This window comes from Mauremys reevesii, linkage group 26, assembly GCF_016161935.1.
Source record: "Mauremys reevesii isolate NIE-2019 linkage group 26, ASM1616193v1, whole genome shotgun sequence".
NCBI classification, from domain to species: domain Eukaryota; kingdom Metazoa; phylum Chordata; order Testudines; family Geoemydidae; genus Mauremys; species Mauremys reevesii.
This window is the reverse complement of record NC_052648.1, coordinates 16,229,085-16,242,064: the sequence shown is the minus strand read 5'-3', so window position 1 is coordinate 16,242,064 and position 12,980 is coordinate 16,229,085. Positions and strand designations below refer to the sequence as shown.

The 12,980-nt window shown below is 46.7% G+C and overlaps 1 protein-coding gene across 2 annotated transcripts in view; it reads right to left on the bottom strand.

Annotated features, from left to right (window-relative positions):
- Positions 1 to 12,980, bottom strand: part of LONP1 (lon peptidase 1, mitochondrial) — a 56,915-nt gene that overhangs the window by 24,408 nt on the left and 19,527 nt on the right. For both annotated transcript variants that reach the window (XM_039515836.1, XM_039515837.1), the window contains 6 exons: positions 8,561 to 8,680; positions 7,145 to 7,379; positions 5,212 to 5,273; positions 4,244 to 4,373; positions 3,291 to 3,374; positions 2,126 to 2,346 (listed from right to left, as the gene is read on the bottom strand). In XM_039515836.1, the coding sequence (XP_039371770.1) occupies positions 2,126 to 2,346; positions 3,291 to 3,374; positions 4,244 to 4,373; positions 5,212 to 5,273; positions 7,145 to 7,379; positions 8,561 to 8,680 (852 nt within the window). The remainder of the gene's footprint in view (positions 1 to 2,125; positions 2,347 to 3,290; positions 3,375 to 4,243; positions 4,374 to 5,211; positions 5,274 to 7,144; positions 7,380 to 8,560; positions 8,681 to 12,980) is intronic.

Below are 12,980 nucleotides of genomic sequence, written 5' to 3'. Positions count from 1 at the left end.
TCTGCTCCGAGAGAGGAGGCTCCCCCAGAGTCCTGACTGGCTTTGTATGGAGTTGTTCCAAAGCATCACAGCATCCCCTTCCACACCGTGCACTTCCCAGAAGTCCGCACAAGCACTGACACTCCCTCCTCTGGCCTTTGTCTCTTTTCCAGGCATTAGGAGGCCACCCGATCTCTCTGTTCTCCAACACCTTCAGCTGGTACCTTGCAGGGGAAACTGATTTGGGAGAAATGAAGTAAAAGCTGCCCAAACCGAGCTTGAGCACTCCTGAATTTTGAGGTGTTCAAATCCGGAAGGCAGGTGCTGGGGGTGGGAGAGGGCTGTGGGCTCCATGGGGGAGCATGGCAGCAACTGTCTGGAGCTGCACAGGGCCAGACACTCTGGTCTGAGTGGCACAGTAAGCTGTTTGGGGGTTGGAGAAGAGGTAGGGAGTTCCGGGGGGCAGTCAAGGGACAAGGAGCAGGGGGAGTTGGATGGGGCAGAGGTTCGAAGGGGCAGTCAGGGGACAGGCAGCAATTGGATAGGCATGGGAGTCCAGGAGGTTTATCAGGGGACAGGTAGGGGGTGCGGTCCTGGGGGGGAAGTTGGGTGGGGTCTCAGGAGGGGGCAGTTGGGGACAAGGAGAAGGGAGGCTTAGATAGGGGCTGAGGTCCTAAGGGGCAGTTAGGGGCAGGGGTCTTGGGAGGGGGTAATCGGGGAACAAGGACCAGTGGTGCTTAGATAGGGGGTGGAGGTCCTGGGGGGCAGTTGGGGCAGGGGTCTGGGGAGGGGGCAATCAGCAGCCAGGGGCTGGGATTCAAAGGGCTCTGGGCTGCTGGCAGCCGCGGGGATCCCAGAGCCCTTTAAATCCCGCAGCGGGCAGCCCAGAGCCTCCCTGCCCGCTGGCGGGGAGCCCAGAGCCTTTTAAATCCCAGCCGCGGCCGGGATTTAAAGGGCTCTAGGCTGCCAGCAGCGCAGAGCAGGGGAGAAACCTAGCTCCAAATATTGCTGGAGCAGAGCCCCTGTCTGTGAATATTCCTGGGGCTAAAGCCCCAGGAGCCCATATAAATTGGCACCCATTATGTTGACTCTTCCTCAACAAATTATGTTCATCTATATGTCTGACAATTCTGTTCTCTGCTGTAGTTTCCCTGCCCCACGCATGCCCCAGAAATGATCTGGGGAGCTGACCTGAGTACAGTGCTCTGAGTGGACCCCCCTGGGGTGGACTCCCCCGGGGTGTTTCACAGAGCTCTGCCCTCACTGGGAAGCCCTGACTGGCCTGCAGTGCTGTCAGTCACCACAGCTCCGGGTTTAAGGGGGATTCTCCCATGCACCTGGGGCAGGGGTGCCAATCCAGGTGAGCAGGGCACCTGAAGGGGGTGGGGAATCCCTTCCATGTGTCACCACCCCTCTGCAGGCAGGAGCCATGGACAGCCACAGACCCCAGAAACAGCTGCTGATCAGCCAGTACCCACTGGGGGCTGGGATGTCAAGGGGGGCAAGGGGAGTCAGGCCCCTTCATGACTCTGGAAGGAGCAGAGGGAAGCTAACTGAAACATGGAGCAGAGTGCGATTGAGGGGAAGGGCAGCTGCCAGGTATGGTTGGGGGTGCACGATGCTGCCATGTGACTTGGGGTGAGTATAGGGCTGCGGGCACTACTGGATGGTATAGGAAATAATTACAACAAATGCTTCCAAAATGCATTTTTTGAAGGTTAAAATCTAAAAAGCTGTCTAAGAGCTTCCAGGGGCCGAAGCGGCTGCTGGACTCCCACTGAAAGGTGTCCCCTCCCCACCACCGAAATGGCATCCCTAGGAGCAGAGGAGAAGGAAGTGGGGGGAGAGGTGCACGCACACACACTCTATGTATTGGTAAGTTACAATAAGAGACAAGTATCAGAGGGGTAGCCGTGTTAGTCTGGATCTGTAAAAGCAGCAAAGAGTCCTGTGGCACCTTATAGACTAACAGACGTCAGTCTATAAGGTGCCACAGGATTCTTTGCTAATAAGAGACAAAAGGCAGTTGGAGGATCCCTTTGTAAGAACGTTGGGAACCACTGCTCTAGGTGCCCTGTGACACTGCACACATTTCGTACACAGCTCTAATTAATCCTCATTGCACAGAGCGCTAGTGGGCACTCACTTGAATTCTGAGGAGTGATTGTCCAGCAAACCAAGTTTGTTCAGCTCTTCATCAATCACTTCCATGACATGTTTTGGCACTACCAGATCCTTGAGCCGCTCTCGGAATTTCTCCTCTATGGCATCTTTGTCCTCCTTCTCTAGGCCTAGCTCTTTCTTGATAATCTTCAGTTGCTCTTGGAGAAGATACTTGCGATGAGTCTGCTTGATCTTCTCCTCAACCTAGAAACAATGTGTACAGTAACTTTAACCTGTTACAACTAACCTCCCTGCTCCCCGACCCAACACCATACGCCTCCAACCACTTTCCAGAGAACTGGGAGAAGATGCAAATACCCCTTGGAAAGCACTTGCAGTGTAGCTCTACTCTAAGGCTCTAAGAAGTGACCAAGAGTAGCATTGTGGAGTCTCACATTTATTGCATTTCAATTATTTCTTTGTCACATGCGCTCAAGTTTACAAGCAAAGGTGGCTCCAGCAATTTAACAAGGCATCATCTATTTCCCAGCTCTTGGAACTAGAACTGAGGCCCTTTCAAAGCTCCAATATCTAGATCACATCCCTTTCGTACCCTTCTTGCATGTTTTGTAAAAGTCAGTCACATATAACTCACTTTAACAGGAAACGGCACACATATTGGCTTTGTTGCTCAGGTATTAAATATAAGATTTTTTTTTTTATTTTTTTATTTTTTTACAATAACTGGAGTCACATTGCTTTAATTTCATCTTATTTTTTAAAAAGAACATTAGGAATCATTAGGATTCCTCCCTTGAGTGTATATTATTTTTAAAAACAATTGTATTGTTTTCAATGTGTATACACAATTCTTCATGGAAATTAAAGCCATAGAACATTTACATGTGCAATATGAAGTTTTTGTAAATTAAAAGTGACGTGTACCTGTCAAAAGTATACATAAAGTACTACACTTCCTTCAATTTCTGTCCACTTTCTCATAATCTACAACGCATGCCCAAGTAATTAATGCAAATTAGTGAGGTTTCTACTTCACAAGACTAGATACAGATGACATTGTTCAGCTGAGAGACGTGAGATGCCACCACATAACTGCTATTAACTTAGTGTTCATCTATATTGCAGCAATGAGTGCAGTATAAGAACTTGTAAGACAGGGTATGTGCCCTGTTCCTGTAGAGCCTCACCTCCCGTCCAAGACGCTGCTGGAGTTTACTCAGCTCATACTCTTTCTTCAGAAGAGAGAGGGCCTTATAAAGCCGTTTGGGAATCTGAAAAAAAAAAAAAACCCACAACCCAGCAACAAACTATGTCTTCAGATTCATCACAGGCCTGTCAGCACTTGGCGAGAAAGGCTACTGCCTAATGACAAAGGCACAAACGGAGGCTGATGAGCTGTCACAATGTTCTTCCATGAACCTACAGCTCTCCAGTATCCACAGTTCTGGTGAGACTGGTGCAAAATAACTTCTCCACTCACAGGCTGAAGATAAGCATGTACAGAAGCACATCCAATGACTTCAGCGCATAAGGGATAACGTGGCATGATCAGTCTGGACAGCCAACATCTAGCAATGTGGAACTGATGGGAAAACTCAGTTGTTTGCCATCAAACAAGCCACCTCTCACTGATTCTACTGTCATTCAAATGCAGGAAAGATGATAAAGATTTGGTTTACCTCTCAAAGGATAACTCAGGCTGATAACAAGGGATGCATTTTCAAAGAAGAGACAGAGCTAATGCCCTCCTGCAGTGCTCCACCCCTCCCGCAAGGATACAATGTGATAAAAAGGACTAACTCCTTAATGCTTTAACACTTGGCAAAGGAGCTGCATTTTTGTGAGACCATTGGATTATTCCAGTCTATAATCCATTTTAAACAGATTTTGTTTTTTACCTAATACAATAAGTGTCATGAGATGCCAACTTACCATTACCATTCCAATTTAGCTCACAATGGAAATCATACACACATACAGATTTAATTGTCCATTGAAATCAACCCATAACCAAATGCAGAGCTAATGTGGCCTCAGTGTAGAGGACACTAGAGAAAAGTCATGACAAGTAATGATGTATCTGCTTTGAAAGAGGCAGCTATATGAGGTGATTTATCCGTTAAAAGTTTCTTTATCTTACATTGGTTTCTTCCAGGATATCCTGCAGCTCGTGCGACTCTGCCCCTGTTAACGCTGCACCCATGTCACTCAGATAGATTGGATTATCTACCACTCGTTGCCCTGCCTGCATCATCTGAAGCACAGACTCTCTGAAAGGTCAATTAGAAACAAGAATCAAAATGTCTAATAAAAAGTAAACGGTTTCTTTGATTTAATATTCTAAGAATACAGTACTCTCCCATTTTCCCACATGGCCTAGGGAGCAGCTGAAACTTTTGGATAATTGGGCCTTTGGCTAAACAGGCATGCTATTTTAATGCTTCAGATGCAACATAGGGCTACATGGAGACACTATGGATTCAGATAACTCGGGTTTTCAGATAATTGGAATTATACCATATTAGAAATTCCTCAATACAGCCAACAAGACAGGTGGGACGAAACAGTTCAGCATTTCAGAGTGAAATAACATCATTTTTCAGTCCAGCTCAACCAGCACTCACTCATGGGGTGACTAAAGTGAGGAATTGTTGGTGGCTAACCCCAGCCTTAATGCAGGCAAGATCTATGGAAGTGTGCCCCACCCAGCTCTGTAGCACCTCTGCATCTCAGGAATCCTAAGCCTAGCTTGGCAGCTGTGGCAAGCTTTTCTTGTAACATGTCTTAGGTTAAGACTCACGTCAGGTGACCAAGCTACATTTGAATCCATGTCACCAGTTAAGCTTAGTGTTTTTAGCCCATGCACTCGTGAGCCTACCCTCCTAGACATTTAAGTTTCATATCATCCCCTTTATTACCATCTTGTTCATTAAATCTACTTCCATCCTGAAGCTAAATCCTAGGTGGGAAACTCTCCAGTTACTGCTGTCCTTTGATTAGGCTACAGCACACAGACATTTACTGAGTCTAGAAAGAATGGCTTCAAAGTACTGAACATGCCTGAAAATTGCTGAAAGCCAGCGGTAGAAGAGGACAGGGTAAACGTACCTGTAGAGAGGGTTCAAGGCAATGATGTCCCGGATTGTTTTGACAATTTCTGCAGTAAGCGCCTATTAAACAAAACAACAGAGTCTGAAACCCACAAGTCTTGAGTGAAGATGCAAGCACAGCATTGCTTCCTCCTCCCATGTCAGGGCCCAGAAACACGAGTAAGATGGGCGGGAGTCCCTGCTGCATGTGTCCATTTAACTCTGGTTGTTGTTAAGGAAGCTTGCCCTCCTCCATTTCCCATTGTTCTGGGAGGGAGGGACTGGAGACTGGGCTCTTCCATGGAGTAAGCTAGCTTGGCAGTTGTGGCAAGCTTTTGTTGCAACATGTCCCCAACGCGGTGCCCTCGGGCGCCATGGCGCCCGCTGGGGCATTTAAGTGCGCCCGCCTAGTGCCCAGCAGGGGAGAGAAGCCACAGCCCCACGCCTGCCGGGGACAGAGTACTCCAGGGCTGCAGGCACCGGTGTTCTCTGTCCCTGGCAGGCGGCAGGGCTTCGGCTTTTCTCCGGGACTCCAGGCTGCGGGCACCAGTGTTCTCGGTCCCCAGCAGGTGTGGGGCCGCGGCTTAAGCCGGAGAGAAACTGCAGCCCCGTGCCTGCCTGGGACAGAGAACTCCGGGGCTGCGGGCTGCGGGCACCGGTGTTCTCAGTCCCCAGCAGGTGTGGAGAAGCCAGAGAGAAGCCGTGGCCCTGCGCCTGCCAGGGACAGAGAATGCTAGCGCCCACAGCCTGCAGCCCCAGAGTTCTCTATCCCCGGCAGGCGCGGGGCCGCGGCTTCTCTCCCCTGCTGGGCACTAGGCGGGCCCCACGCCTGCCAGGGACAGAGAACACCGGCGCCCGCAGCCCCGGAGTTCTCTGTCAATGGCAGGCTTCTCTCTAGGGCTGCAGGCGCTGGTGTTCTCTGTCCCCGGCACGCGCCGGGCTACGGTTTCGAAGCCGGAGAGAAGTCGGGACCCCGCCCCTGCCGGGGACGGAGAACTCCAGGGCTGCAGGCTTCATTCTATGTTAAAGTAAGAATAATAAACGCTGAACGGCTGGTCCAAATATATTTTACTTTTTTTAAATAAATAAGATGAAAACTGTTTATGATATTTATTTTGTAAAAACTCCTTAGTTTTTCTTACAGATAGATAAAAAAGAGCAAATTCACATGGTAAGATGAAAGAGTAACTGCCGAATATTGTAATTAATACCTTTTACATGTAAAATTACCCTTTTTATCTTATGGATTCATATATTATGTAATATTAAATATGATGTTTTTCGTATTATTTAATGTACAAATACAAAATAAGTCTTGAAAAATTGTTGGCGCCCGCCACACTCTTCTGAAAACATGAATGTGCTACTGGCCACAAAAAGGTTGGGGACCACTGAGTTAGGCTAAGACCCATGTCAGGTGACCAAGCTACATTTGAACCCAGGTCACCAGTTAAGGTTAGTGTTTTTAGCCCATGCACTCATGAGCCTACCCTCCTAGACATTTAAGTTTCACATCATGCCCTATATTATCATCTTGTTCATTAAATCTACTTCCATTAAATCTACACCCTCAAGTTGGCCCTTCAGACATCACCCTTGAAAGAAGTTATAATCATTCTTTAGCCAAGCTAGTTAAAATAAATGCCCAACAGGATACAAGCTATTACATGAGATGCATGCACAGCACAATCCATCCTTACAGTGATGTTAATTAGGGGCCAGGCATCCTGAGCAATAGAGCTGTTGCACTGAGAAGGGTCATTGTAATGGGATTAACATGCAGACACGTATATTAGGACTATGAGAAGCAGGCACCTTCCATCGGGTGAGATTAAATGAATGGACAGTATAATAGACCTGTAAACAGCATGTGCAGGACATCCCCAATAGCTCAGGCACAGATCTGGACACACACACTTGCTGCACTAGGCTTGTGTGATTTCTTCACTTACTTTAACTTCTTCTGTGATCTGAAAATCTTCATGGACAACATTGTCCACTTCTACCATGAGCACTTCTTCTGGCGAGGCAGCCACAGGTTCTAGCACCAGCTCCACAGTTTGGTTCTTTGGTCCCTCCTCTTCTTCAGCCTCTCTCTTGGAGCGCTTCAGCTTCCTTCTTGCTTTCTGTTTGTTCTCAGACTCAGATTCCTCAGGCTCAACCTCTAGTTGCTTGTTTATACGAATTCTGAAGACCAAGAGAAGACAAGTGTAGCCAGCACTGCAAGTCTAATATTGGTGTATGTGACTACCCTACTAAAACGGGGAGGGGCAGAGTTACTTGTAGTCTCTGGATTAAATATTATGCTTAGGTGTCACCCTTTCTAAGGTCTCTATCAGGAACACTGAGGACTGATTTAGCATAACTAAGAATCAGGCAGCTGTAAACCCCCATGGGATTTGCAAACCAAATACTAAAAAGAATAAACTGAAGCATGAAAGAGAAACTGGCTGCTGAGTTAGCTCCTTTGTATTTCTGCCCTACATCAAAGTGGAATTAGATTTTAACATTTTGTTTTGAAGAACCAACTCCCGTGCATCCAACGAAGTGGTTATTCACCCACGAAAGCTCATGCTCCAAAACATCTGTTAGTCTATAAGGTGCCACAAGACTCTTTGCTGCTTTTACAACTCCTTAAAGAAAACACATGCTTTATCAGTAAGCAAAACAACTGGATTTGAATCTGTGACCCTTGGCTCCCTCATCACATCCTGGTCTAAGCATAAGGATGACACACTTAGACTGAAATCTTTTCATTTGAGGGACCATCTCTGCTATATTCTTTGCAGAGCTCAGCACAATGGAGCGGGTGCCAGCACAATGCAAATTAGTAAACAAGTAATTTTAGATCTGAAAGACCCAAAGGCTTTTCCAATCTGGTTATCTATTTTACTAAGCTCTTCTGAGCAGGAGCTTGTCTAGTATTTATCTCAAGTGCCACACATACTTATAGCACTAAAACAATAACACCTGTTATACGAGTGGGATTATCCCCCTGGATTAGTCAGTCCATTACCCATGCCAGAGATTATCACCCAGACAGTGCTTCCTCAGACACTAACCCTATCTGTTAGATCAGAAACTTCCAAACCCAGGAGTGGGAGATCTTCTGGAGATGTGTACCCCCATTCTATCAGGAATAGAGTGGGGCAAAGTGCAGCACAGATTGTAAATACAAGATTTCAATTTTGAGCGAAAACTTTAGCTAACAATAGCAAGCTCCCCAAAGAGACCTCAGATAGCACCCCATGACCCTCTTCTCCTCATTACAAGTACAGTAACATATGTGCAGTGGCGAGAGCTGAAGGATATGCCTGCCCACCAAGAATGGCAGACACATGCCTGGGTTCTGTAGCAGATGCAGTTACCTTCGGTGCCCCATGACAATCATGCGCAGCTTGTCTCCAAGGTCCTGCATTTCATGGATCTGGACAAAAGTTCCTGTCTGGTAGATTTCATTCAGGTTTTCCACCACGTCAGATTCATTGCTGATAAAATTTAAAGGTAAACATTACATAAACATGAGACAGACAAGGTAGGTGAGGTAATATTTTTTGGACCAATTTCTGTTGGTGGAAGGTACAAGCTCTCGAGCTACAAAGAGCTCTTCAGGTGTGAGGAAGGAAGCAGTGTGTCTGAGTTAAATACATGTTGGAACAGACAAGCTGAAGGGGTAACATGTTAGCTTGTTATGCATAAAGCGTTTGAGTGGGCAATTAAGGGTAACAGAGTGTGGCATGTTACAAATAGCTGTAATGAGCCATAAAACCCTGTTAAATCCATGGCTTTTGGTTCTAGCAGAATTATGAATTTAGGTTCCCAGGCTCATCTTTTTTTTTTTTTTTAAATAATAGGAGACATATGTATCTCCTAGAACTGGAAGGGGCCTTGAAAGGTCATTGAATCCAGCCCCCTCCTTCACTAGCAGGACTAAGTACTGATTTTTGCCCCAAATCCCTAGGTGGCCCCCTCAAGGACTGAACTCACAACCCTGGGTTTAGCAGGCCAATGCTCAAACCACTGAGCTATCCCCCACCCCCATCTTTTGAAGATGTTGCACAGGTTTCCCTTGAGGACAAGTATTGAAAGATCAGATATGGGGTGATCGCTTTGTGAACAGCATTTGCCCAAAAGTGATAGTGCTTTTGGCAACTCCCTTCCTGAACCCAGCCCCTATGTATTCTGTTGTGGGGTTGTTTTTTTGTTGTTGGTTTTTTTGGGGGGTGGGGAGTGAGTGTCCCCTAACCTAAAGCATCAGAGATGGCCACATCTGGAGATGGGACACTGGGTGGGCCAGGCCTTTGAGGTGGCACTGAGCATTCTCTCTCTCAGATGCTGGCTGGCTGGTTCATGCTCAGGTCTAACTGATTGCCACATACCTCAGATCAGATAGGCAGTTTTTCACTTTCTTCTGAGGCATGGAGCACAGGCCACACTTGCTGGCATTATCTAGGTACATCTCACTTAAGCCCTGCCATTGCAGAGGCCTTGGACTCTGGGGCACCTCGGTCCTGTCTATTCTTGGCTAGTGGCATGTAACAGCTTAGTCTTCTGTGGGATGTAACATTTGCATCTAATTTTAGATACAGGTTTAGTGTGTGGGTGCTGGTGGCCTGTGAAATACATGAGGTCAGACAAGAGGATCCAGTAGCCCTTCCAGGCCTTAACCTCTACTGCTATCTTTACTCTGGTGCACACACTTGTGTATTTACCCATTCATATGCTAACGCATGTATCCCCCTATGCTGTGCTGGACACAGGTAAAAGCTGTGACACTGCACCCCATATTCTTCATAGTGATATTATGATATGATTGTAGCATAATTATTTTATGCAAGATAAGTTATGTGAGGTGATATTGGACAAGTTATGTTATTTGCTGAATATGATTATCCTATTTGTATGCATGTATCATTTTTGTATCTGAAGTTATAAATACTGACTATGTATCTGTACTTCAAATATAGTTACACCTGGGTAACACCCACTAGACAAGATGCTTTCAGTCTAGATAGTGGGTGGAGAAGAGCCTGTTCAGGACAATGGGCCATTAGAAAGAACAATAGGGCCTTAAGAGAAGCTTATCTCCCACCTGGTGAGCCTTCCTGAGAAGGCTACAGATGTCTATGATGATGGCTGCTATGACTCTACAAAGACATGACCAGGCCACATGACTCTGGACTCTATTTTGGGGTGTCTATTTTTCCCACACACTGGTCTAGGAACTGGTTTTGGAACAAAAGGTTCTTGCCATACACTAAAGCTATATAAGGCAGGGAGTGACATCATCTAGGCTTCTTCACTCCCCTCACACAAAGACTTCTGGAAACACCTGAGGAACAAAGACTGAACTGGGGGATTTCTAGCCTGTGTACGAAACACCTGGGGATTCCAAGCTGTAAAGCAAGTGTAGCTTGTGCCTTAAGAATCTACACATCTGCCTGTACCATCAGTTAGGGTGAGAATCTGCTAATTCATATCCAGTCTATTTAGTATATTAAGCTTAGTTTGCATTTTTTATTTGCTAGGTAATCCACTCTGATCTGCTTGCTATCACTTATACTCTATCTTTAGTAGTTAATAAACTTGTTTTTGTTTTAAACCAGTGAGCTTTGACTGGAGTGCTTGAGGAAAATCTCTGCTTCATTACCACAAGGGTGCATTGTTCTCTTCACATTCAGGGAGAGGCGGACTGGGTATTAAACCCATATAGTGGCCAGATTTAACCAGAGCAGGACAGTACTGCTCTGGGGTCCCAGCCTGGGAAGCTGGTGGTTAGAGAACCTGCATGAAACTGCAGCTGGGTGTCCCTACCTGTGTGAATGCTGATGAAAGTGCTAGCTGGAGGGCTTTGCAGCTTGTCACAGGCTGGTGGGCCAGGGGGCTCAGTGGTACCCCAGTTCCAGGTGACACCCTGGGGGGAAATCTATCACACAAGCATACTTGCATCCACTCTGCCACCTTTTTGCTACATACCTTTAGCATTAGAATTTCAGGGGTGGTAACCCAGAGTTATGTGCATCACAAGAAGACTCTCCCTGCAGTGTGTTATTGGTCCTGTCCGCTACTTTCACACATTTGTTGATGTCAGTGCCCACCTACCCTTTTCTCCTGGCCAACTTAGAAGACATGGAGCAAGTGATTGACAATGCATTTCTGCTCCTGCTCCTTTTTTCAGGACAAACATGTGCATTGCAGCATGCACCTGGTAAGAATCTTAGATGAATGTACTCGGACCTCTCACACACACCAAAGACGGGTGACCGGAAAGGTGACTGATGCACTGTCACCCTGTGAGACAAAGAAGCAAGAAATTGCCAGTGTCGTGACTGTATGTCCATGGGTGGACTACCACCTCTGGACCAGAACCACCAGCAAAGTGTGGTGGGATCACATTGTCTTGAAAACTTGGGATCATGACCAGTGGCTGCAGAACTTCAGCATGAGGAAGCAGATGTTCATGGAGCCATGTGAGAGTTGGCCCCAATCCTACAATGGCAGAACTCTTTGATCCAGAGAGCCATACCGATGCAGAAGCAAGTGCCAGCTTCCAGAGAGCAATAGTCAATGCTGGACAGCTACTAGTCAATCACAAACCACTTCAGAGTAGGGAAGTCCACTGTCAGGCTTGTGGTAGTGCAGGATTGGGTAGCTATCAACCCTCTCAAACCCATGGCCAGAAGTTATAGCTGGGGTCCAGAGAATGGGGTTTCTGAACAGCATGGAGGCCATTAACTGCACTCAAATCCCCAAACTTTGTCCACTGAAACGAGTGAGAGATTGTCAATTGAAAAGATTACTATTCCGGCATTCTTCAAGGCTTAGTAGATCACCAAGGCAGGTTCATGAACACTAATATCAGACACACAGGAGAGGCTCATGATGCCAAGGTGTTGAGGAGACTGGGATTGCACTTGAAGGGGTAGGAAGGGACTTTATTTCCCAGAAATGACATGGTTCTATATAAGCAGCAACGGGTCTTGTGGCACCTTATAGACTAACAGATGTTTGGGAGCATGAGCTTTCGTGGGTGAATACCCACTTCATCGGATGCATGTAGTGGAAATCTCCAGTGGCAGATATATAAGCAAGCAAGAAGCAGGCTAGAGATAACGAGGTTAGTTCAATCAGGGGGGATGAGGCCCTCTTCTAGCAGCTGAGGTGTGAAAACCAAGAGAGGAGAAACTGGTTTTGTAGTTGGCAAGTCATTCACAGTCTTTGTTTAATCCTGAGCTGATGGTGTCAAATTTGCAGATGAACTGAAGCTCAGCAGTTTCTCTTTGAAGTCTGGTCCTGAAGTTTTTTTGCAGTAGGATGGCCACCTTAAGATCTGCTATGGTGTGGCCAGGGAGGTTGAAGTGTTCTCCTACAGGTTTTTGTATATTGGCATTCCTAATATCTGATTTGTGTCCATTTATCCTTTTCCATAGAGACTGTCCATTTTGGCCGATGTACATAGCAGAGGGGCATTGCTGGCATATGATGGCATACATTACATTGGTGGACGTGCAGGTGAATGAACCGATGATGGTGTGGCTGATCTGGTTAGGTCCTGTGATGGTGTCGCTGGTGTAGATATGTGGGCAGAGTTGGCATTGAGGTTTGTTGCTGAGCTAGAGTTACTATGGTGTGTGTGCAGTTACTGGTGAGAATATGCTTCAGGTTGGCAGGTTGTCTGTGGGCGAGGACTGGCCTGCCACCCAAGGCCTGTGAAAGTGTGGGATCATTGTCCAGGATGGGTTATAGATCCCTGATGATGCATTGGAGGGGTTTTAGCTGGGGACTGTA